Here is a 26373-nt window from a genome sequence, read left to right on the forward strand (position 1 = left end):
GATTTCTTCCTACTAATAAGGCTGAAGTATTTAGTTAAGTTGGTAAATAATTCCACCAAGGGTTGCAGACAGAAACCCTCTCAGCTACCTAGAGACAAAAGGGACTGAACCAGAGACCTTTTGCAGTTTGTAGAAAAGCCTTTTAGAGGAATAACGCAGAGTCCACTATCACGCCCACAAAACAGGACTTTGTACACCCATTCTATGCACTTCTAACTACAGAAAATATTACTTGATTGGGGTTTTTGTGTAAACTTCATTATCTTAAATTCCTTTTCAAAGCTTTTTAGTGACACTTTAGGGTGCCAAATTACACATTATTTTAAACATGATTTATTTTAAAGAAATTGTTTAAGTTATGGAATATTTTTGCTAAACCTTCTGTTACAGGACAACATTTGACTGCAAAGTAGTCCAATTCAAAGTTCCACTTGAGTCAACCTCTAAGCCTCAGCTCAGTTAGGTAAATATAGTCAGAGTTAATAGATAAGGAAACTACAGATTAGTAAGTGGCTTGCTCCAGAACGCACACACAGGAGTTGGAAAACCCACATCTTACTTGCATGCCTCTCTTCTTCACTCTTCTAACCCATGAAGTCAAAAGACAAAAAGAATCCTAACAAGGCACTTTAACCACTACCTATGCTTGCAAGTAAGATTGCCAAATTGTTGATAATTTTAAAAGAAATGTTCAGTTTCTAAGGCCCAAGGTAGCTTGGCCACAAAACACAAGACTGAATATTATTCTGTCCTCTAAATCAAACAATTCCTACTGAAATAAAAGCCTCGGGATGTCAGCTGAGAACATCAGGAATAGTCTTTCCAATTAGGTTCAGGAAGAAAATACAAAAAGAAATAAATGATCACTATATTTTGCATACTTTACATTTTTCTGATGCTGAAATGCAAGCCCTTGTCTGTCTCTCACACAGCACAAGTGGACAGCCCAATCAGTCTGTGAATGTCCACCCATAAAAAAAATGTCACTCAAAGGTCAGCGGGTATAGTCTTAAGATTGCAATCATATGCACATTTACGTGGCAATAAATCCCACAGAACTCTTGGCATTTCCTTCTGAGTAGGCACAAAAGATTACACCATTAAGGCAGTTCATAGAAGGAAAGATGAACTGTCTTTCCGTGAACTGAGCTCAAGGCACTTATTTCAGAAATTTATCTTAAGATACAAGTCAAACTCCTCACAAAAATAAAATCCCCCAAAGTTTTTGGTTTTTGTTTTAAAAAGGTACATCACTAAGTCCTGTGTTCTGAGGACATTCTTACTCTCTTCACACCAACAAGGAGTTATGGAAGTAGGATTAGAAGGACCAAGAACACAATTTAAACAATTTTTGCACCCCTCTCAGCTGAAAAAATGCTTTCAAAATAGTTTGCTACTACTATTAGTAGTCCAGGGTTCCAACTTGTCACTTGAGTCTTCTGTGGCTGGGAGTGCTTAGGCCCAGCTCAGGCTGGTTTGCCAGCTCTAGCCACTCCTGGACCGAGACAGCTTGACCTCTGGTGCTCATGGTCTAGGACAGTGTTTCCCAACCTTGGGCATCCAGCTGTTTTTGAACTACAACTCCCATCATCCCTGACTAGAAAGACCAGTGGCAAGGGATGATGGGAATTGTAGTCCAAAAACAGCTGGAGGTCCAAGGTTGGGAAACACTGGTCTAGGGGCCTCCCATTGAGCCTACAATGTGCTCCAGAGGGGGGGGGGGGCTGCCATTGAAGACACAGCTAGTGCAGCATGTGGCTGCCAGGCTGGTAAACGGGGCAGCCTGATGGAGCCACCAGCCACCAGGCCCCACACTAGTCCAATTCAAGGTGCTGCAATGCCAAATGGTTTGGGACCAAGGACTTAAGGACTCCCCCAAAACCAACCATCTTGGGCCCCATGGTTGGCAGGGGAGGCCCTCTTGGTGGTGCCACCTCTGATTGTTGTCCAGCTGGACTGACCCATGGCACAACCTTCTCTGTAGTGGTTCCCTGTTTGCGTAATGACCTCCCTGGTGAGGTGTGGAGATTTTTAGAAGAAATTTAAAAACATTTTTTATCACCTTGCCATTAGATGGTTGACAGCCTTGAAATTAGCAACTGTGAGGGTTTGGGGTTGCTTTTAGGTCTTTCTAAATAGGCTGTTGTAGAGCTCGATTTTGTGGTTTGCCACCCTGGGCTAGCCTGGGAGGAAGACTGGGGCATAAATTTATGACAGACAGACAGACAGACAGAAAGAAAGAAATCAAAGAGCAGAAGAGCCAAAAGTTGCTGGCCTCTTAGGTTAGCCGATGAAGAAGCTCTGTAGTCCCACTTCTTTGCTGAAGTCTGTAGAACAGTTGCTGCTAAATTACATTGGAGGGATAATACTGATGAAGTCGTTCTCTTATTAAACATTCCATTCAAATATCATCATCAATTTTCACTAATGCAATCTGTTTTTAGAGTCACCCAAGATTAATTTCACTGGAAGATTAACACAGCACATTAAAATCACAATAACATATAGAGGGTTAAATTTAGCTAGCCTTTCACACATGCCCTTTTTAGATTTGACATATCCCAGAAACAGGAATCATTTCCCAAGAAATCATACTTGAAATTAGGGTGTAAAGCAGCAGAGATATTTGTCTATTATGAGCATTTCTATACTTGTCAAACCATCCATTAATTTAGGAGACGCATACATACATAGTGGTGAGAAAGGTATTTAAGGGATGGGTGAGTTCACAGTGGGAAGATGCTTTCTAAAGGTCCATTGCATATTGTAGTAACATACATTTATGTAGCTTTGTAACTGTGTTCCATCAAGCACTGACAACTTGTCTTTAGGACCAGAACCTCAGAGTGATCTCTTCTCAAAAGTAGATGCTTTCTAAACTACCTTCTAATGCTTGCTTTGCACTTTGGATTACGGAGGGTTACCTATGCTGGCCTGATTCATTTTATGAATGCACTCTCTGGTAGCAAGGGCCTGAAAGCATGTGGAACAGCTGGACACCTCAGAGGAATACAGCGCTTTCTGTTTCATTTCTCTACTACTGGGCGTTTCCTCTGAAAGGAAACGCTGTGATTCACTTTACTTTCAAGAGGTAAAAAAAGATATGGCATTTCAGTGTAATCTAAAAATAGAGAGAGAAAATTACTATTTTGATTTTTGAGTTACTATAACAGAGAACGGAAAAAGAAAACATTAAAGATGACTTCTAAGCAACTTTGCAAGTTCTTACATTTCTTGCAATGTCCCCGAACACCTACACTGAGCATTTAAAATGGAAATTCACTTATACAGTGGTGCCCCGCAAGACGAATGCCTCGCAAGACGAAAAACCCGCTAGATGAAAGGGTTTTCCGTTTTGGAGGTGCTTCGCAAAACAAATTTCCTATGGGCTTGCTTCGCAAGACGAAAATGTCTTGCGAGTTTTTCCAACTTTTTCCCCCTCCCCCCCTTTTCTAAGCCGCTAAGCTGCTTATCTGCTTATCCGCTAAGCCGCTAAAAGCCGCTAATAGCGCTAATCCGCTAAGCCGTCAATGGGCTTGCTTCGCTAGACGAAGAGAATTGCGGAACGGATTCTTTTCGTCTTGCGAGGCACCACTGTATTTAAACCTAATAACAGATCAATCAACAGAATGATTAATTAAAATGATAGACAGCCATAGAAATAAAAATGAAATGTAACTAAAAACTGCTTACTTAATTATACTTCCTAAGGCACACCTAACTTTTAAAAGTATTAATAAGGTTTTGGTCTACCACTCTGAGCCAGGTAGTCATCGTTTGCATGGCTCTCAGTTCAAATATATTTCTAGCATGGAAGGTTAAAAAAAAATACTTTTCCTTAAGAATTTGCAGTTGAACCCTTCCTTTCTGAAGCCCAGCCTCCTCTTCCTGCCATGTCATTTACCAAGCTGAGTAAGCATGGGTGGGGCTTGGGTTTGCGTGCTCTTTAGTTTGCCTTCTCTGAACAAGCAAAGACACCATTTAATTGGCAGCTGCGGGGAGAGCTTAAGATCAGCAAGAAAATACTTGCTTAGGAATTTTATTCTCTGGCTTGCTTTCTACCCTGTGGGGTCAGAACTTACTCAACAGCATGAAGGAAAGAAAAATGCTAGCATAGTGCTAACACAAGAAGTCTGTTCCCACCTAACTCAGAACGTAACTTTGAAACGGATTTATCTGAAGTGCTTTCTACAGCACCACAGGAAGGATCAACCTCTACAGAAATATGTGAAGAAGTTAAGCTTAATTACACCTTCATTGTGGATGAGGAGATGCTCCCTATCATCCAGAACTACTACGGCATTTGGAAGAAAATAATTATTTGCCAGTGACCAGCAGAATGGTATCTTCTCTGTTTAATACTGAAATTCAGCTGTGAAGTTTCAAAGTCAAGCTGGACCCATATGAAATCACTCAAGGACTGGTTTTACGCACCATCTGAGGATTTCACGGAGACTACAACAAAATACAAGGTACGGCTTGACTGAAGAAGCAGCTAGTTTTAGCAGTTCATTGCATGACAATGCTAAGCTCTAACTGTTCTGCTGAAGACTCCTTCAAGTATACTTTGTACGGATGCATGTTTAGTATGGTATTTGTTCTTGGTTTAATATCCAATTGCGTTGCTATATACATTTTCACCTGCGTATTGAAAGTACGAAATGAAACAACCACTTATATGCTTAACTTAGCAATATCAGACCTACTTTTCGTTTTCACCTTACCCTTCAGGATTTATTACTTTGCATCCAAAGACTGGCCATTTGGAGACATACTTTGCAAGATTTCGGTCACACTCTTCTATATAAACATGTATGGAAGCATTTTCTTTTTGACTAGCATAAGCATTGACCGTTTTTTAGCTATCGTACACCCCTTTCGATCGAAGGCTATTCGAACAAGAAGAAATGCCAAGATCATCTGCGCTGCTGTCTGGATAATTGTGATAGGAGGGAGCATCCCAGCGAGCTTTTTCCAATCCACCAATGTTCATGTCAGCATGGAAGGACTCCCCCAAAGGACATGTTTTGAAAACTTTCCTGAAAAAATTTGGAAAACCTATCTTTCAAGGATTATAATTTTCATTGAAATTGTAGGATTTTTAATTCCACTGATACTGAATGTTACTTGCTCCACAATGGTTTTAAGAACTTTAAATAAGCCAGCTACACTAAGTCGGAATAAATTAAGCAAAAAAAAAGTCCTTAAAATGATTTTTGTTCATTTGCTGATTTTCTGCTTCTGTTTTGTGCCATATAACATCACCCTAATACTCTATTCCCTGATCAGAACACAAACGTGGATTAACTGTTCAGTAGTTGCTGCTGTCAGGACTATGTATCCAATCACTCTATGTATTGCAGTTTCAAACTGTTGCTTTGACCCCATAGTTTATTATTTTACTTCAGAGACTATTCAAAATTCAATAAAAATGAAGAGCTGGTCGACTAGAAGATATGATAACAGATTCCCTGAAACTAAGGGTTCTGACAAATTGGTTCAACATGGCCTCCAGACCATAAAAACAAGAATATTTGACAGTGAATCTGCAATATAAATGGACACGAGAGAATGGGAGAGACAGAATGAACCTTTAAAAAAAACTGTAGGTATTTTGTTTCTTTGTATAAGGAGTTGCTTGTACATATAACAATGAAGATTATATTGATTAAAGCAATTATTTAAAACTAGCCTCTCACAATTTATAAATTATGTTCTAATGAGAAAAAGCTTCAAATATTATCCCTATTGGAATAACGAACATGAAAAGTGATTCTCACTCACCTTGCATTATTTTTTCTATTTTCTACGTCAGAAAAGGTGACTGTACCATAACACTGGCTGCACTGCAAGTTTAAAACCTAACTTGGCAAGATAATCAATCCCATTTATTTTCAATATTCTTGTAGCAAATTTGTGTACACCAGAGGCTCAAAGAATCTTCTGAAGATTAATACCTACAATAATCCTACCTATTGTAAGACCCCCAGACACAAAAAGACTGATCCTTCTGACGGGGAATGGCCTGATCACAAGCGATCTAATGCTAAATTAATTATCCAGGTTAGTCTTCACTTCTTTGCAAACAACATTTAATTACACTTGTAATTAAGTGTACAGATTAATGTTGCTTGAAATGTATGCTTCTGCTAGTCAAGGAACTTGCTGCTTTGGTTCAGAATTTATTTTTACATGCTGAACAGAGAACAAATGGAGCTTGAGTCTCAGCAACCTGGAGCAAACTGTTAGGTTCATATAAATCAAAGAAAGCAGCTTCATGTAATTCACGGCATAAAGTTGGTTTGTTAGCAGGTAATCGTTTACTTTAAAACACAATTTCTGGTTCACAAGCAAGCAGTTCACTGAAACTGAAAGTAAATTTGCCATAAATCCCCCCTTGCATTATGTAGGCAGAGAAGGGGAAATGTTGATACTTTAGCCCCGTGAGAGTCATTCTATGAATTCACCCATGTAATGCAAACAGTTTGCTGTTTACATTGTGTACTTCCATTGAGAAAGCTCTGTTAATTGGCCTCAACAGAAAACAGTGCACTGGGTACAATAACTGTTTGTAAACGTTTTTAGAGCGAAGCTGAGAAATATAAGCATTTCAGAATGTATGCTACAAACACATAGCCTTCTATTACAACGATTACAGTTAGCTCAGTGAAGTTTGGTTTTGCCAGCCACCATCTGGTACTTCACACAGGCAAGGCCAGAAGAGCAAAGGTAGCTAGAAGTTACACCTTCTTCCCTTCCAGCCTTTACCCTCAGACAGGACAACTGGGGAAGAGAGAGAGTCTGGCAATGCCTTCTGGAGGTGTGTGGAGTACACTAAATTAGTGGCTATTAGCACATGCTTCCTTTTAGACTTTCCCTAGTTGGAGAAAAGCAAATACATTTCTTTCTCTTGAGTTAGTAGCAGGAGGACATGGTTTGTTTGTAAGTTAACTCCATCCCTAAATGCTGAGCCATTTTGTTGTTCTTGTCAAACAAAATGACTGCTATTCCTCTCCACTCATTCTGTAAAAAGTTCCTGAGTGAAAAAAGACTCTGAACTCGATAAATGTTAAGTGATTATTCCAATCTAATTCACTCAAGCTGCAAGGTTTGCTAACATCTCTCAGGAAAGAGTGGATGTGGGAAATGAACAAATGATGCTTCCCATAGGAGCCGGTGCTCAACAGAACAGTATTTGTTCTCCTGCCTAGCCTTTCCCCCCTGCGCAAAAAGTTGACATTTGATTATAACGTACGTTACTAGTGGCCTCCACATTCTGAATCATGTACCACTAACACACATACATTTTAATACTGACTTTTATTTCAAGGCCTCAGTTTTATTTTCCATTTGCAAGCTATGTTATGACCCAGAATATTTATCAAAAGATACCAAGGCTGAAGTTAGGAGAATTTTATTGCAACATGCTCATCTACCAAACCACCATGTTTTTTTAACCATGGCTAATTTAATAGCTGCATATGAACTTCCCAGAACATGTCCCTTTGCAAGAAGCTTCATTCTTAATGGCACGCCCCTTTGTTTAAGGGCGAGACAGAGTGCCTCACCAGCACAGCCAGTTACGCAACCCCAAGTTTAAAAAAGAAAGAAAGAAAGAAAGAAAGAAACTCATACTTTTCCATATCCCAAGGCTCTCAAGCCAAGGACAGTGGGGGGTGGGGGGTGGTATGCAATCCAAGAGGGCAGTGAATGAGGGCAGTGAAAAACAATGTAAGGCCAAATTCATTCCCAGCCGTGAGGCTCCCAGGAAAGCCTTGTGCAAAGAACTTGTTTTTAGCTCAACGACCTCACAGGTTTGTTGTAGAAAAAATAATAATAGAAAAGATCAAAGAAACAGTCAGTAAAGGAGAAAGCAAGTGAAAGCAAGATGTAAGGTATCACAGCTGTATCGCATCTGCCATGTGGAGAAGGAAGGATACAACCAAGGTTAGCTGTAATGTCTACAAAGGAAGAGAGAAAGAGTGTTTTTCATGCCTGAAACTATAAAGTGTAAGATGGAAAAGCCTGACATCTACTGGGCAGAATAATTTTGCAGTCAAGAGAAGCCAACTTAAACAATACAGTACAGGTAATATACTACAGAACAGGTTTTGTTTTTATTTTGGGAGGATGAAGATGATCCTGTAAGCAACTTTTGATTAACTCAATGTTCTACAACATTGGATAAATGTGGACTGATACATAACAGAAACACAGAATTGTAGGGTTGGAAATATCATTGGAGACAGAGGAGAACACTGACTTGTAACTTTCTCCAAATAACGGATCAAAAATAATTCCATTTGTCCTTACTTAAGATTTAGGAGCTTGGTATAAAATTCTAATCCACTTTATAAGTTCTTGAGGAAATCCAAACTTTTCCAAAGTAACAAACATAAACTGCCAATATACTTTGTCAAATGCTTTTATAGCACCCAAAGAAGTAAGTGCAGCCAGAACCATTCAAAGACTACATATAGCCACGAAATTGGTTTCCCATCTTAGATGGTCAGCTCTCTGCTGAATGAAACACACTGTTGAAATCACTGATCAATATATTAGCCAGAACTGCTGCTGGCATTTTAACACCAACATTAATTAAAGAGGTTGGTCTATATTTTCACCATTAGTGTGCACTCTGCCAGGTTTCAGAGACATATGTGCTTCATACATTGACACTGAAGTTGACAGGTACCTGCCTCAAAGGCATTTTCATAAACAGAAAGAAGCTTAGCGTGCAAGAAATCTAGATATGAATCGTACCACCCACAGGAAAACAATCTGGCCCCAGTGCTTTACAGGAATTAATTTTAAGAATAACAGTCCTAATTCCTTCCATCTGTAATGATTTTGATAGAATTTCCTTTTGCTCCCCACACTACTGCAAAATAACCAACTGTGAGGAAGCCCATCTTAGCAACAAAAATTCATATATCCTGAAGAGAAGGCCCATCTGGAAGCAGCACAGAGAGTGGAAAGGAGGCCTGCTACTTTTGCGGCTCTAGAGAAGGTGCGACTGATGGCTAGGCCTGGGCGACATATCAATCTATTGCCCAGGTCCAGGAGGAGGAGCAGACCGTGGTGTCGGCTTCACTCAGCGGTATATTGATGGTGAAACTGCTGCTGTTCCTGGGTCCCTCTGCTAGAGTTCCTTCCTCCAGTGGCGCTGCTAGCAGAGGGACTCGGGAGCGGTAGCAGTTTCATCAGCAATATAATGGGGAGTGAAACTGCCATCGCACTCTGTCCTCCTATGATGCAGAGGGATCTTTAACCTCCTTGACTGAGGAGTGTGCAGCTGGATGATCTGATCAACAAAAGGCAACACGTGGGCTAATAATGTATTGGCAATATTGATGAAATGATCAATTGTTTCTTAATTCATAAACAAAAGCCATATAATATGTGGAAGAAGTCACAAACTAATAGGTAAAGGTAAAGGGACCCCTGACCATTAGGTCCAGTCGTGACCGACTCTGGGGTTGCGGCGCTTATCTCGCTTTATTGGCCGAGGGAGCCGGCTTACAGCTTCCAGCTCATGTGGCCAGCATGACTAAGCCGCTTCTGGCGAACCAGAGCAGCGCACGGAAACGTCATTTACCTTTCCGCTGCAGCGGTACCTATTTATCTACTTGTACTTTGACGGGCTTTCGAGCTGCTAGGTTGGCAGGAGCTGGGACCGAGCAACGGGAGCTCACCCTGTCGCGGGGATTCGAACCGCCAACCTTCTGATCGGCAAGTCTTAGGCTCTGTAGTTTAACAAACTAATAGAAATCAAAGAAATATTCCACCAACAGGCATACTTAGAATGGTGTGTGACCACAAAGAAACACTGAAGTTGAGGCAGAAAGCCTTTCCACAGTTCATATCTATATCAAAGTTTGGTGGAGAATGAACTGGAGCCGGGTGGTGCTGTAAGCACAGCAGCAACAAACAGCCAAGCACTTAAATGAGCTCCCAGGACCCAGGAGCGGGGTGGGGGCTCCGTGAAACTGTTCAGCTTAGGGGAGCGGGGGGAGCACCAGGGCTGACTCAGCTGGGGAGGGGGAACCTTCTTGATTCCCAGCTGAGCTGTGCAAACAAGCTGCAATTTTCCAGCCTGTGAGCGCCTGGGTGAAACCACCACAGTTCCCAAGGTGAGAGCAGGGGCAGTTTCTCCAGGTGCCTCATGGGAAAAGGCCAATGCAGCTTGTTTTCTCAACATCGTGGAATATGACCAAACTGCAATGTTTGGCTGGCAATATACCGTAATGTTGAAAAGCTGGTATGGCCCAGCCCAACTGATGGCCAGGAGTGGCTGCCCAGAGGAGCCTCCTCTTCCTCCTCACCCCCCCCCCCCAGAGAAGAGGTCACTTAGCAGAAACAACCAGGAGGTTGGTGAAGATGGGGCTGCTGCATACCAAGAGGGAGTGGGCAAGGCACAGGGAGATCCACGTGGTGTGGGGGCGGCAGCAGGACAACCAGATTGGTTCTGCTGCCGTGCCTGCATGAAACTGAGGTCCCTGTACCTCCCCGCTACCCATCTGGCAAGAATTAGTGCTTAGTGTCAGAAGCCAGGTACACAATGTCCCTACCCTTTGGAGTTCCAACCACCACTACTGCCAGCGGCTGCTCCCCTCACCCAACTGTAAGCCAACGAGCCTTGGGCACCAGGGTGGCCAAGGGGTTCTTGGGCTTTAACTTGAGAGGGCACTACATTGCCAGTGAGATGACAGACAAGTGCAAATATAGGACAGAGATAAAATGGTGGTATTTCTTAAATAACATATATTTTATGTATCTATACTCCTGTCATACACTACATTTTTATGTTTAGAAAGCAACTTACCAGTGCCTAAGGCCATAGACCCCTGAACACACCTGATGTTGCCTGAGGTCACAAGCTAAGCAGGTTTAGACCTTGCTAGTATTTGAATGGAGAAGACAACTTACTGATTGCCATGCCAGGGATTCCATTATACGGTGTTCACAGCATTCCAGGTGTTTTATCATCTCTCTTGTCAAGTTTGGTTCTGCTTTAATGAAGCTTTCAATAACCTTGTATAAGTCAAAGGCTTTTAAGTCAAATATGTTGATAATCCATGGGAAAGATAAATCTGTTTCCATATTCATACTTTCACTTTGTGAAGCATTGCTTGAGGCTAAAGAGAACACAACTGATTATTCTTTTGTTGAATAACGCAAGTCCTCAATAAATTGTTCCTACACACTGAGATGTGCCATTTATCATGTCCCTATTCTCAAAGTTCCAGATGCAAGGAAGTCCTGTTGAAAACAGGTTTTGCTCCAGCATTTAAGATCTGAGATCAGACAACAAATTCCCAAAGAAACTATGGTTCTAGAGCATGTCATTTTAGGAGGTTAAACTTACTTATTTCGGGGGAAATTCAGTGAGTGGTCTGGTCTTAAAAATAATTTTGGGGTTTGAGGAATTCAAATCTGCTATTTTTTGGTAACTGGACCACATTTAGCTTGGTAAGTCTACATTTACTGTTTTCAGAAAATCTAATAATTTTAATTTTACCTTCTGAAAATATAGCACAATGCCAAATGATATTAAATATTATTATTAATAAAAAATATAGAATATTATTGCAAGTGCTTGGCAATCATTTTTTATGTAAAAGGTAAAGGGACCCCTGACAGTTAAGTCCAGTCGTGACCGACTCTGGGGTTGCAGTGCTCATCTCACATTACTGGCCGAGGGAGCCGGCGTACAGCTTCTGAGTCATGTGGCCAGCATGACTAAGCTGCTTCTGGTGAACCAGAGCAGCATACGGAAACGCGAACTGCTAGGTTGGCAGGGGCTGGGACCGAGCAACGGGAGCTCACCCCGTCATTGCGGGGATTCGAACTGCCAACCTTCTGATCGGCAAGTCCTAGGCTCTGTGGTTTAACCCACAGCGCCACCCACAATTTTACACACATTTTACTTACCAAGCAAAACTAAATTATATTAATTTAACTGAAATATCTTTTGAATTCCCAAGCCGTGTTTCAGCACCTCTCATTCTAAGGAATCTGAAAAATTCAACATGCCCTAATGGTTCAGTGTTTCTGAAGGAAACTGGAAGTCTGTTAACTTGAGACTGGGGAAGGAATGCTATACAAAAGGTGGCAATTTTATAACAGTTTTGGAAATTGGGTACATTAACCCCCCCCCAGCCTTCTGGCATTAATCTGTCTGGTGTTCCTTTTGCAAATAATGTAGTAATCAGTATTTCAAATGTAAATGACTCAGTTTTAATAATTTGATATTAAAAGCATTGTCGCAAGGATAAAACTCACACACAAAACACCACAACAGACTCTTACCAGCATTAGGTGAAACAAAGTAAATACTAGGGAAGTCTAGGCTGTGTGGGAAAAGGCAAGGGAGGGGGGAAGGATCATGACTGATCACTATGGATGAAACAGCCCCTTCCATAATATGGCATAGATATACAACTTACTGCCATAAGTAGCTATGACAACTTCAAGAGCACAGGCCAACAGAGATGTATGAAAGATGTTGTTATTCAAAAGTTTGCTATAAAAAAGAGAAAAAAGACAGTCTTTCAGCATTTCAACATTAACATTTTTTAGATGTATTTAAAATATAACTTTGAAGTAGGTTTGCCAAACATACCTAAAATTATGAATTGATAGGCGTTTTTCTTCCTAAGATAAATGAATAAATGAAGATATACTTTAGCCCATTAAAAAGGGAATATAAATATTAAAAATTCTGTATGTTGAACACCTACCGACTTTAAGATGGCTTCCATCACCCTGTAGTATAACCGTACACCAAGCCTATACCTCTAGGGGGAAAACAATTTAAAAGCTGATGTAATAAGTTGTAACAATACTTTGCTTTAAGAGAATAACCTTCTGTAATACACTTCAGATTATTTGTGATTAATGGGTTTAATGTGGCTATTTAGAGAGAACTGCTCTACTACATCAGACACACGCGCACCCCAGAAAAGAAGAAAAAGGCATATCCAAGACTAGGATATTTGTAGAAATCCATCCCCAACAAATGTTTTTGTTGCATGGTTTTTTTGGAACACACTATTTGGAAATCAAAGCAAACTCTCAGGAGAAAGGGTGCTAGATGCCAAGTGGCAAGACATTATGGCCCTGCAACTCAGCCCACCTTATGGCTCCAGGCCTGTATGGGGCGGGGGGGGGGGTACACCACTTGCCCCAGACCTTGCAGAGGTAAGCGGGGGCCCTCCAGGGAACAGCTGCTTTTTTGTCTGAGTTCATAACTTTATTGTAACAAGACTCAAGCAAGCTCTGCATGGACTTGTATGGCTCACTAAGCCTAATGTAATATTTTTGCATAATATCCATTCAATTAAGCATTCCTAGTCACAGAATTAGAAGCAAATGATACATCAAGAAAGAATCTGAAATGAAAAGTCGTGAGTTTGCCTCATAATTGCAGTAAACTGTACTGTCCAGTCTAGAGTGTACACTCCCCACCCCAGCCCTGGGATATTCAGATAGAAGCTTCCTGCTGGATACCAAATGTACAGTCCAGAGAGTGGCACGGGTCCTGGAGAAATTAAATCAGCACAGCCTGCATAGGCCAGGCATTGGTCTATCTCAGCTGTGTGTAAAGAGCGAAAGCAAAAGCGCTCTACATTTGGGCTGTGAGACCAGCAGCAGTGGCAGAGCCTCCTTGAGTCCTGCAAAACGGGCAGTTTGAATGTGCGTTCAAATACAGGCTGGGATGATGCCTGCACAGCCACAGAGAACCCCCACCTGTGATCCAATTTCAGCACATCCTTGCCCAACTGCTTCAGCAAATTTCTCTCTGAAGACATGGCTCAGGTTTTCTGTTCTTTCCAATATGCTTTGCATAGGATTTGCAGTGCAGTTCTGTAATGAGATGGGGGAAGCTTTCCCTTAGATGAACAGATATAATATATTGGATAAACAAGAACTATCCTCTGCTAGTGCTCATGCTTTATGGAATTACTATGTCATGAAGAACTGATTTTCAGTGAGAATACTGGGAGGTCAGTGAGAATACTGGGAGGTCAGGGAGAGAGGGAGAGAGAGAGAGAGAGAGAGAGAGAAAGAAAGAAAGAAAGAAAGAAAGAAAGAAAGAAAGAAAGAAAGAAAGCCAACTATCAAAGAAGTCTGAGAGCGGAAAATGGGCTAATATCTTTCCTGGCAGCAAAAAAGGCTTCTATGAAATCCTCAAAAGTCTAAATACGTACATCCAATTACTTTACCACAATTCAGGAGACTACCACCTAACAAGGAGGTTCTAAATAAAACACTGCAAAAAAGGGTTTTCTCACTACCATATCTAGATTCACAAATGCCTCTCCATTATTCAAAAGACATTAAAGTCTACTTAGTAAGCGTGTTTGTGATGGGATCATTCTATCATCTCTGGGAACAACCACTACCCCTGCCCCATTCCTCTCTTACCCAAATCTGTATGTCCTGCCAAGGAATTAAAGTTACATTGCTGGCAAAACAAACGTACTAGCATACTTAGTAGAGCTTTAATATGATACTTAAAAGTTATCACCTATTCCTTCTACTACTTTAGAATATTCTGAGTTAGAAAAAGCTATAGAGACTGGCACTGGCGGAGGAAGGGGGGTGCGGTGAGTGCGGCCCGCCCTGGGTGTCAACCCTGGGGGGGGGGGAACATCACTGCGCCACGCGCCCCCGCAGGCAGTTCGCCCTGCCCCCGGCGGCACAGCTAGCTCCGCCTCTGGAGACCTGGAGATAAATAGGGCTATAATACCTGAAGCCGGGGTGGGGTGGGGAAGTAGCATGAAAAGGGCATGTTAGAACATGAAACATTTGTGAAGCATAAAATAACATTAAATTCTGATTTTTTTATACTGCATTCAAACCAGTCCCTTTGGTTAAAATGATGTTACTTACGTTAAAATATGAGATAAGGTTATCTGATGGTTTATCACTTGCAGAGTTTAAAATCATCATTAACTGTTGGATAGTATTCATCGCAGCACTACAGAGGGGGAAAGTATTTTTATTACTATTTTCTGAAATGAAAAACTGCCTTCGAACAGAAAAAAATCACCACATAAAATGATACATCGGCCACATTTGGACATCAAATAACTACATAACGAACAGCAATATGAACAGGCTTCCTACACCTGCATGCTTAGTTCCTTCCTTCCTTCCTTCCGCAAGGAAGGGACCTGGAAAGCAGGAGAAATTGTAGTTGTTGGGACTGGCTAGACGCTGAAGAGTGGGCACTGGGAGGAGGGGGGTTGGGACTGACTTGGAAGAAGGGATCAGTGATCTGAGGGAGCATGTAGGGAGAGAAGGAAGAGGCTGGTGGAGAGCCCAGGGCTTCCACACCGCTTCCTCCTGCCCCCAGCTCCCCAGGTCCAGAAGAGGACTGCAGAGGGAGGAGCAGAAGCAGGTTCACACAGGCCAAGTCTGCACCTGCTTACACACAGCTCAGATCGGGGAGATACATAAGCTGAGGTCGGGGGCCAGGACTCTCTGTTGCGGCAACTGCCTCATGCGGTGCACACCTTGTAGCGGCTGAGACGTGGACCGATAGACCTGCCTTCCCCTAACTTGCAAGTGTACTTTTGACAATAAAGAGTTAATTCCTCACTCTGGACATTTTTGTCTGACAGAGCCGTGACAGTAGTTTCCTGTTACATCAACATTGGAAACTACGGTTAATGGCTTCTAAACAAACCAAGAGATGCAACCAATGTCAAACTATCCCTTTATATTCAGGCTTGTTTGGAAGTCATTCACCATAGCTTCCTAGCTTGTGTGCAAGGGCATTATTTATTTATTTATTAAATTAGTTACGGTATATAATGCCTATTATAACCATATAATAATAATAATAATAATTTATTATTTGTACCCCGCCCATCTGGCTGGGTTTCCCCAGCCACTCTGGGCGGCTTCCATAAAAACCAGAGATACACTAAAAACCAGGAGATTAAAGTGATAAATAAAGCAATATAACAATAAAATCACAATAATATAAATAAAATGCGAAGGGCAGCATTGAGTAATGCACTGTGCTTTGCCCACACCAAAATCCATCCTAGGGATCATACTAGAAAAGGGATCTAAAATAGATCTGCTAATATGAAAATGCCTCAGCTCAATGTGGATACTGTAGATCTGGGCAAGTTTCAGAGTAGAGCCACCCAAATGATCAGGGGGCTGGAGCAACTCCTGCATGAGGACAGATTAAAAGAGGGCTTCTCAAAAATTCTACCTCCAGGACACACTAACTCACTGAAACTCATTAATCACAAAATGGTGCTGCAGAGGCAGAAGTCACCAAATGGCAGAAAATGGAGGCAGAGTTTGGTATTTTCCTGGTAGCGAGGTGTTCCACACAATTTACTGACCCAGAGGTTAGTAAGCCAAGATTTGATCAGCTGAACACAACTACCAAAAATAACCTTCTTTGGAACATGATTAAAAACAGGGCTGGTACTTCCTTACATTCATATCACTAGTATTTTCAGCAACATTTTATACAGTCTATGAACTTAATTTTGCGGCAGTTGTGGAAGTTCTGATTAAGCTTCTGGGGAGCAGTGGCTGAACTGATTTAAAGACCTGCAATATTGACACACATTCTAACTGTGGAGAGAAGACATTGACTACTGTCTACTTTTGTGAGCTGAACTTGAAGGCTGGTTTTGATGGAAAGACCACTGATACCATTCAGCCTGTCTGTAGGGTCTCTGCAAATGCTTTTTTATGCAGAAGCATTAAATCAGAATTGAAGCACTTGCAGGACAAACAGAATTTCAGATAAACTCACCGTATTTCCTGTACCCGTAGAAATAATTTTCTAAACCTTTTCAACTAAATTCAAAATTAGGACAATTATTCTTACCGAACCGGGGTCTGTGGAAGCACAACAAGAGGATCATAACCTGGGTTATTCTTGGTTGGTGTTCTCTCCAACTGTAAACTTAACATGAGAAAAATGTTAACTTGTCTGCATAAAAGCCTGATGTATTCCAGCCAAGATGCCTGCATTTGGACAACAAACTCTTGGCTTGGTAGGTAGGTATGAATGAGCACTTTGATCTTGCACAAAACCTCCTTGCTTTACCCTTTATGTCCATGAGCAAACAAACCAGGAAGTCTTCTCATTAACTATGCTCTCCCATTTTGTTCAAACCAGGAAATATCCAAACAAGCCAGGATATGAAGCCATGGTTTCATTGAATCATACATGAGCTTGTGGTTTGCTCACTTCTGCTCCAGTGAAGAGGTGGCTCCCTGTTTGTGGAAGGCTCTCCTGAGGCAGGTTTGTGTGACACCTTCATTAGACTCCTTTAGGCACCAGGCAAAAATGTTCCTCTTCTCCCAGGCCTTCATCTAATTTATCTAATCTATGCCCTTTTAAACTGTGAGTGTGTGTGTGGGGGGGTGTTGTTGTCTGTTATTACAGTGTGTATTTTTGTCTTTTTATATTGTAAACTGCCCTGGATGAAGGGATGGGTGGGTGGGTGGGTTGCACTCCCCAAGAGACGGGAGAGGCAGTTTCCATGCCAAAACAAGGCCTAAACTTCAACTGCCATGGATCTAGAAAATCAGTCTCTCCCAAGAGAGCCTGGAGCTGGTTAGCAACTGCCTGCTCAAAAACCTTGCCTAGGAAGGGGACATTTGCAACTTGGTGATAGTTATTTAAGTCTTCGGGACCCAGGGAATATTTCTTAAAAAGTGGCCTTTCCACTTCTAGCGGAACTACAAAGTACAAACTCAATTACTGTGTTGCAAAATGATGCATATCTAAAAAGTGTGTCGCCGACATGAAATCTTTTGAAAGCCTTAACTCCCCTGAAAGTCAAGCCAGGTGGGACTTCAAGCAATCCGTCCACAGGGGAAGAGAAGGCTTTCCCCTGCTGGCCAGTGCTGGGAAAAGGCCAGTTTCCTCGGGCACACAGGGATGGAGCGCTCACTTGCTGCCATGCCAGACTCCAGCTGCAACTCCAAGAAAGAAACATCAGGCCTCCAGCTGAGGTCCACGATGACAACTCAGTGAAGAGAAGCTTGTTATCAATATTTGAGAATCTCAGCTCTAAATGTATTAATTAAAGCAAGTGGAAAGATGACAGGACATTTTGGGAGAAGGAGGATGATTAGAAAGAACTCATACAAATATTATTATCCATAGAAGTCATATTCTAAAGCAGCGGTTTTAAAGCCTTACTATTTGTTCTCACATAGCGCTTCTCATAGAATTTTACAGCTCTTATTTATCATTGGAAAAATCCTGCAAGATAGATTAGTTAAGAAGCATTCCCCCCAAGTTTCCATTTTGCTTCAAGAATTAGTAGAATTTACTACAATGCAGAAAAAAAAAGCAATTAAAAAAATTACCATTCAGTGTGATCATATTGCAAAGTTTCATCTTTCTCTAAAAATAATCTGGCATCAATATCCTTGTTTTTCAGATACATTTCTTCATATTTGCTCGACATATTCTCAACCTTGGGTTTCAACAAAAAGGGGACAAAAGGAAAAAACTAAGACTGAGACCTAGGCTCACAATTGTCTAACTATTCATATGCAAGCTATTTATTTGCAATTCAATTCATTCCTGAAAGTAATTAGAGGACTGTGCAGTTGGAAGAGACTTCCAAATTAATGTACTCCACCAACCTGCTACTGATGAACAAAATCTACTGTTACAGCATACAAAGCCTATACAGTGGTACCTTGGTTCTCAAACTCAATTCGTTCCGCAAGTCCATTCCAAACCCAAGGCACGCTTTGCCATAGAAAGTAATGCAAAATGGATTAATCCGTTCCAGACTTTTAAAAACAACCACTAAAACAGCAATTTAACATGCATTTTACTATCTAACTAGACCATTGATCCATAAAATGAAAGCAATAAACAATGTACTGCAGTCACACAACCAATTAATCAGTACCTGAACTGTGTTCTACACAGTCACAAAAACAAAACAAAAAGAGCTACCAAAAAATGCAAAATAAATAACAAAAACAGACAGACCTCAGTATAACACTCAAAACGGAAGCGTGGCACGCAAATCGGAAGCGTAACACTCAAAATGGAGCACGTTTGGCTTCCAAAAAAGGTTCGCAAACTGGAACACTTACTTCCGGGTTTGCAGTGTTTGGGTTCCAAGTTGTTTGAGTACCAAGGCGTTTGAGAACCAAAGTACCACTGTACTTCAAAACTTTCAATAGTCTAGCTCTTTGCAAGGTATTCTGCTGGTGTATATAATCGGGAGGTTCTTCCTGATGTGTAGTCTAAGTCCTTTTTCCTGTAACTGAACTCACTGGTTTGAGCACAAGAGGAAATAAATTTGCTCCATCATCTATATGACCACCCTTTGATAGTCAGTTTAAAGTTCTTCTTAATCTCTTTAATCTGACAGTTCCAAGGACCTATCATATCAAAAAGCTGTGAAATAGCTACTCCTATATAAACTAAGAATTAGACAGAATAAAACTAACAAAAACATAACTAGAATTCACTGTGACAACCCTGAATTAAAGATTTTAAAATTAAACTAATGTTACCTCTGGAAGTCCACTGGAAGGTGTAATACCCAAAGAGTTCAGGAATGGAATAAAACTAGTAAAGTAAACATTTTTCACCTTAAAAAGGTAAAAAAAAAATATAAAAGTGTCACTATTAGGTGGTGTCTTAGTTTCATGCATAATATAGCAAAACAAGCTTATTGAAAAACTATGATGTACCGGTATCTGCTGGTATTTCCAGGTCTGAGCAGTTGCCCACATCCAGACATTAGATTTTTAAATTACTTTAAGTATCTTCAATTGCTTTAACTTTTGAGAGCTAAATTCAAGACACTGTTCAACAGCACTTCTTCCTGACCCCACCACACTGAAAACAAGGCAAAGGTTTCAATCTCCAAAGAGGAAAGAAAGGGAATCCTTCAGTGCCAAATGCTATTATGTCATTGATGTTAGGAGTAGATACATCAGATGAAACTGTAATAGATAAATAACAGATTGTTGCTCTTGGACTTCAACTCATTCTTATACACTGACTGTGGGGCTATGAGGTTATGGGACATTCACATATATTTAACTGCTGAGGTCAAGATGTGAGGGAGAAGAGACGTCCGTGGTGTGCCGGCAACAGGGCAGGGCAGCTTCTCTAAGCGGTGGGAGAAATCCGTTTTACCAGGACAAACATAAAAGGGCTCAGAAGGCATTAGATCGCAGGGAGAGGGACACAAGCCATAACAGGCTGAGAAACTAAGAGGAGAAGTGGGGGGTCGTAGGCAATTGAGGAAGGGAGTGGGTCACCTGGGGGGGGGCAGGGGAGGACATTGCAGAAAACTGTTTTCTTTTTTTATAAAACAAACAACAACAACAACAACAACAACAACAACAACAACAACACTAATTTGGTTTTACCTCATCCAAATTACAATCATGTTCTTTACAAAGCTCTTCGATAACCTTTATTTCTGTATCTGTTTTTGAAGTACGTATACTCCTGTTCTGAGTTCTCCTGTAAGTTCGAGCTGAGCTATTAACAGACATTGCACTCAGGGATTCTATGGGAAGAAGGCAAGTATTTGTTAATCATACATCATTAAGTCAAAGCAAAATGCAAAAAAGCAATATTTTAAGCATATGAAAATAAGTTTTTAAAAACTATATCTGTATATCTGAAAAGGAAATGAGAACACCTATTAAACAAGAAGTAACTCTCACTATGCATAACCCTCCGAAGACTCCTGCTTTCTTAAAATATCCTTGAAACTTTGGCACAAGCCCTTAATCCTCTACACTCAACTGCATTCACATCCATCCCTCAGCTTTTCTTCCTTCTCTCTCTCTCTATGAATCACATAGAAAAAAACACAATGATAAGTTCGAGATCTATCTAAAATGCAACACAGATATTTCTAATACTGGTTTTATGTTTTAATATTTCTTGCAAAACCCCTAAAATATGGATATCTATCTTTTTTGTCCCTTTTAGGGGTTTTGCAATAAATATTTAAACATAAAAACAGTATTAGAAATATCTGTGATGCATTTTAGATAGTTAGTTCTAGAACTCATCATTGTGTTTCTTTCTATGTCATTCTACGAATAGGAACACTATTTTAGTCTCACACTTAGGAATTAATAGAATTTAGTATTTCTGAATCAAATGTGCCTGGTTTTTCAGCCACCAACCAAAACAATTTTGCCTCATCTTGAAATCTAAAATGATTCTGCAACTGGCACTATTTCAGGATTTTCTTTCAACAGTAATGAAGAACAGCATGAAACAATAGCCTTATAGACTGGGGCCTGTTGCCTACTGTGAGGATCACCAGTTTGGTGCCCTTGGGTTCCATGGCTCTCACAAAGGCCTTCCCTGGCATCCCCAGGCCCCTGTGCTCAAAGGCGCCCAGTCCAGGTAACCCACAAAAAATTAAATAACCGGGAATGGCAGAAGTGTGGAGTGGTTGCTAGAACTGGAAGCCCCCCCCCCACTGCATTCTGGCTGGTTTGGAAAGATTTGGGGTGGGGGAGAAGAGGCAGGGGAGAGATATGTGTGCAGTGTGAGATGGGGGGGGGGTGCATGACTGCGTGGTCAAGAGAGAGAAAGAGAGACAAAGGAGATGCACTTGGCCAGAGAGAGAGAGAGAGAGGAAGGGTGGCACGTGTGGCTGTGTACCTGAAGGGGGTGTGAACGCAAGAGAGAGAGAGAGGCCTGTGTGTCTGTGGTCTGCATATGTGGCATGTGTGCGAGGGAGAGAAGTGATTGTGGCTACTGTGTACATTTTTCCTGGTACTGGGAAAGGCTTTCTGTTGTAATTGGGCAGCAATTACTTTGGCTGACTTTCTGAAGTGAGCTGCAATGTTATGCCACTCCCCCATGGTAGCCATTTTGTTACTGCAAAACAGAACTCTTTCAAAACCTGCAATGTGCCCACTGGTCCAAAAAGGTTGGCTTCCTATGGAGTCTGACTCGGATCAGCACAAAATTCAGAGCACACATTCACGTGACATGTGCACTCACAGTGTATGTATCACCATATATTTTTGATGCCAGAATATCAGTTTATACAGAGCTCTAGGGCAAATTCACAAAACAATTTTATTTAAAAAACCTTTTTAAACATGACATAGCTCTCTGAAAGATTTCAGGGATGCTTTAAACCAAAATCTAATATATATTCAAGCATCCACCAGGCCAGTCAGTAAATTACAAATAAAACTTTCATAGGTAAATATTTATTATTTACCTTAAAAAAAGGATTTGTAAACAATATTTTAATATTTTTAAGCAGCATGCAAAAATACAAGAACAAAACTCAGATTAAAACAGACGTTTCAATTTTCTTTGTGTCATTTTCAGTAAAAACCCTCTTTGGATTTGGAATGTACAATTACAATGTACTTTATGCATTTCTTTTTGAAAGTCCTGTCCGTGACCACGGCAAGTCTTTCAGAGATGTAGAGAATATGGGGAAATGATTCTAAAGGGCATTGCAGCAATACAAAAGTTATGCAAGTATTGTATTATAAAATGCAAATATTGCAGTTATTGTTTTCAATACTCAAACATGATTCCCAAATATTATTAAGTGTAAGCTTTTACTTTTTTGCTGCTCCTTGTAGCAACATATATCTGCAGGGCTGAACAGTCGCTCTGGTACAGAATGCACTAAGGGGCACAAATATAAGCAACACAATAAATGAAAGTGGGGTCAGTTTAAACGACTTATACAGTTCTCTTTATCTTTTCAGGACAGAACACACAATCTCTTATGTGGACTACAAACATGTTTACTGTTGTGTGCAATGAAAAGCTTAAATCCTTACTGTATGGTTCATTGAGCACTGCTGGAGGCACCAGTTTGATAAAATAATCAAGGACACAAAGCAGCAACTGGAAGGAAATAACCAAATCTTCTTCCATCTGTAGTATTTTTCCTGAAAACATTAGAAATATGAGAGAACATTTTCAATCAACACCTCTTCAAACCATAAGTGAAAAATGTATCATGTTTCACATTTGGGAAAACTAGGCTGGAAATACATAGGGTGGAATTCAAGAGAGGACTAAGGAGAGTGTTCTGTCAGTGCAAGCATTTCTGCCTGCTCAGCATAAGGATCTCCCCTTTCCTGCTCTTCCGGAGGGTTCTCCCAATCCTCCAGAGCAGATCTGGGCATGAGGCAAAACCCTACTGGGTTAGCAGGAGCCCTTGGGCTGGCTTCTGCAAATGGATCTAGGTGGCTGAATCCGCCCTCTAGGCGTAGATTTAGAGCTCATGGGACACTGAATGAAGAGAGGGTGGCCATTGTTGCACAACAATGTTCCCTTGCAGCCCTTTTTGCTTCCTGAAAAGCTACAAGGGAGAGTTTGGGGACATTCCAGAACAGCGAAAGGTGGGTGGGTGACTGGGGGAATCAGCAGACATTGACTCCCCTCCCTCCAGCAGAGGCCTCTGTTGGAGCTCAGCTCCTTCTGTGAATGAAAGGAGCTCTTCCTTTTGCAGAAGAGACAATCTGGATGCAACACTTTGTATCTTATGCCTCTTCAGCAAATTATCTAGGTTGCCAAACACTTTATAATCATGAACAATTTTCAGTGCCTAGTATTCAAGACCTTGCTCAAATAAAGTTTTAAGACAGGAACTGAGCACCTATTTCAGCCTGAGGGCCAGATCAGAGCTTATCCAACCTTCTGAGGGGCACGTTCCCATGGTGGGCAGGGCAAAACTTGGCAAGGCAAAGACAAGGAGGCAAAAACAAGAAAAATGTATGTGCCTTTTCCCTCTTCCATTGTCCCACACATGCGCACTAAGCACACATTTCTCTCCCTCTCCCACACACCAGACCTGCAAGCAGCCAGACAGGCGCACATACACACACACGCGCGCGCGCGCGCGCACACACACACGTTTAGCATTTCCACTTCCATTCCTCTGCTTGCTTTTTCCAGAGGACTGAGCACCACAGGGATAAGAACGACAGCAAAATGCAGCATTTCCACAAACCTCTCCCTTAAGCTGACAGCTTCTCTCTGATCTGACCACTGTGGTGCTTAGAAGAGATAAGAGATCTCATTGCTACCTTTTCCTCCAACCTTAGTGCTATGGTGCTTATGTAGATTTGAAATAAGAGATCCCCTTAACTCTCTTGCGCCTGACATCAGGTCACTGGCAGGTCATCACGGTTTATCCAAAATGGCCCCTGCTGCTTTAGGATATGCCCACGCTAAACAACAGTAGCACACCAAGGTATTACACAAAGGGCTCCACTATACATGATCAGGTGGTTTATTTCAGGTGATCCCTTTTGGCACAAATGCAGCACTGAATTCAGCTTGGTAATATGACTGCTTAGCTTGGCAACTATATGGTAAAGATGACAGGAAGATTCTCTAACTAAGCCAAACATACCTAGAAAAAAATTTCAGATGATAGTTAATAAGTATCTTCCTCTGCTTTTCTTTCTTTCAGTTGTATTCCTGAGATAAGCTGTCATCACTTTATCAGCTGAATATCACCCAATTCTCTCTCTCTCTCTCTCTCTCTCTCTCACACACACACACACACACACAGAAGGAACCAGCCCTATGCTTGCTTTTCTCAGATTTCAAATTATTTTACTGATTGACTGATCTACCTACAGCATTTATATGGTCCCAGTAACAGCATTCTCCAGGTGGCTTATAATATTAATGCAAAGCTTAAGAGTCAAAATAGTCAAACCAATTTTGGGGGGTTCTTTTTTCTTTTAAACACGGAAGGATACTACTACTTACCTTTTGCCAAAAGAAACATGATCCAGCATAGTTTTAGAACTAGTGAAGAACTTAGTTCAGCACAAACTCTACAAATAGAAGAGAAAAACATTACAGTGACGATTCTACATTTCCTGCTTTAAAACACTTTTTAAAAGGTATGCAGCTAAGTGATTTAAACCAAAGGTTTAATGCTCTGTGTGGCTGTGATTTTTTAAGCCAAAAAATACAGTTACTGTATAATAATAATAATAATAATAATAATAATAATAATAATAATTCTATACCACCCTTCATCCGAGGATGACAGGGCAGTTTACAATATAAAAATACCTAACATAGGAAACATACTCCTACCCTTTGCCAACTGCTATCTTGTGAACCTATGCACTATCCAGCAGCTCACACATCAACATTTCTTTGATTTTATGAAAACAGACAAACTTACTGATCATCAGGATGCTCAACATAGATAAGTCCACAAGTTCTTTTAAAAAGAAAAAGAAAAAAGGCGTATCAGTGCACTCTAAAACTTAAGATTTCAACTCAGCACACCCAGGGTATTGAAGAAAATGTGTTTGCTGGGAGAGGGTTGGATCCTAGATGGTTTTTAGCAGGAGCCAAAGGGATGCAAAATGAAATTCTGCAGCGGTTTTTCCAATTATGCTGAAACTTATACTATCATATGAATGCTAAAATCTGTCTACTATTATTTCTATACTATATAGTATTATACTATACACTATAATTTTATACATAATATATGTACCAATTAACAAGCACCTGAAAAGCCCATGGCGGCAGGCACATTCTGCAACAAGAAATTTTATGATTGTGAGCAGTTTCTGAAGTCTTGTCGCATTGTGCCTCGCCTAAGATTTCAGATCCAACTTGTGGCTGCAGGCGCTGAGGCCGTGGGGGGAGAAAGGCCTCCCAAGGCTGGAGGGAGCCGGGGAAGGCAAGCAGACCAGGGAACGGATCTCTCCTGTGTGAGGCTGCGAGAAGTGCCCTGATTACGTCCCCTCAGGCTGAGTGGGGCAGAGGAGGTGCAGGCGAGCAGGAAGAGCTTTGTGAGGGTCCAGGAACCCCCCCCCCCGAGGAAGAGCTCAGTGTGGATATGCAGCCCTTCTGGGCTGTGGAAGGAGGGAGATCCCTTGCACACAAAGCAAAACATGTCCAGTAACTTGGGGTGCGCCTTTTCAGAGTTACCTGGATATTCTTGGACAACACCGCTTAGTTGTGAAAGCCCCAAATAGGAATGATACCAGGTTTTTGTTTTTACTTTGTGTTTGTGTAGTAGAGTTGCTCATTCTTCTCCCTTATCCAAACTCTTTAACTCAGCTTGAGAGACATGCTAGTAACTGGCAGCTCGAGGGAACTGTTCTGTTCCCTTTATGTACTGTAGTACAGTCATACCTTGGGTTAAAGTAGCTTCAGGTTGAGCATTTTCAGGTTGCGTTCCGCAGCGACCCAGAAGTAACGAAATGTGTTACTTCCGGGTTTCGCTGCTCGCGCATGTGCAGACACTCAAAATGACGTCGCGCGCATGTGCGGAAGCGGCAAATCGTGACCTGTGCACACATGGCTTCAGAATGTGAACATGGCTCTGGAACGGATCCCGTTCGCAT

At 41.3% G+C, this 26373-nt stretch overlaps 2 protein-coding genes across 4 annotated transcripts in view; one reads left to right on the plus strand and one right to left on the minus strand.

Annotated features, from left to right (window-relative positions):
• The window catches only part of RB1 (RB transcriptional corepressor 1), a 52800-nt gene that overhangs the window by 18256 nt on the left and 8171 nt on the right, over positions 1 to 26373 (minus strand). For all 3 annotated transcript variants that reach the window (XM_081868786.1, XM_081868787.1, XM_081868788.1), the window contains 13 exons: positions 25194 to 25232; positions 24767 to 24834; positions 22819 to 22929; positions 20407 to 20549; positions 19540 to 19617; positions 18367 to 18476; positions 16871 to 16948; positions 14899 to 14986; positions 13753 to 13869; positions 12744 to 12800; positions 12626 to 12657; positions 12450 to 12526; positions 10930 to 11138 (listed from right to left, as the gene is read on the minus strand). In XM_081868786.1, the coding sequence (XP_081724912.1) occupies positions 10930 to 11138; positions 12450 to 12526; positions 12626 to 12657; positions 12744 to 12800; positions 13753 to 13869; positions 14899 to 14986; positions 16871 to 16948; positions 18367 to 18476; positions 19540 to 19617; positions 20407 to 20549; positions 22819 to 22929; positions 24767 to 24834; positions 25194 to 25232 (1207 nt within the window). The remainder of the gene's footprint in view (positions 1 to 10929; positions 11139 to 12449; positions 12527 to 12625; positions 12658 to 12743; positions 12801 to 13752; positions 13870 to 14898; positions 14987 to 16870; positions 16949 to 18366; positions 18477 to 19539; positions 19618 to 20406; positions 20550 to 22818; positions 22930 to 24766; positions 24835 to 25193; positions 25233 to 26373) is intronic.
• On the plus strand, positions 3755 to 5690 carry LPAR6 (lysophosphatidic acid receptor 6). The gene has a single exon (XM_081849098.1). It carries the CDS (start codon positions 4517 to 4519, stop codon positions 5555 to 5557), a length of 1041 nt encoding a protein of 346 aa, XP_081705224.1. The 5' UTR covers positions 3755 to 4516; the 3' UTR covers positions 5558 to 5690.

Source organism: Podarcis erhardii, assembly GCF_964252035.2.
Source record: "Podarcis erhardii genome assembly, chromosome: 1".
Taxonomy (NCBI): Eukaryota; Metazoa; Chordata; class Lepidosauria; order Squamata; family Lacertidae; genus Podarcis; species Podarcis erhardii.

What these genes read in the sequence shown, in the direction of transcription:
- LPAR6 (XM_081849098.1), top strand. Translation starts at nt 4,517, where the DNA reads ATGACAATGCTAAGCTCTAACTGTTCTGCTGAAGACTCCTTCAAGTAT.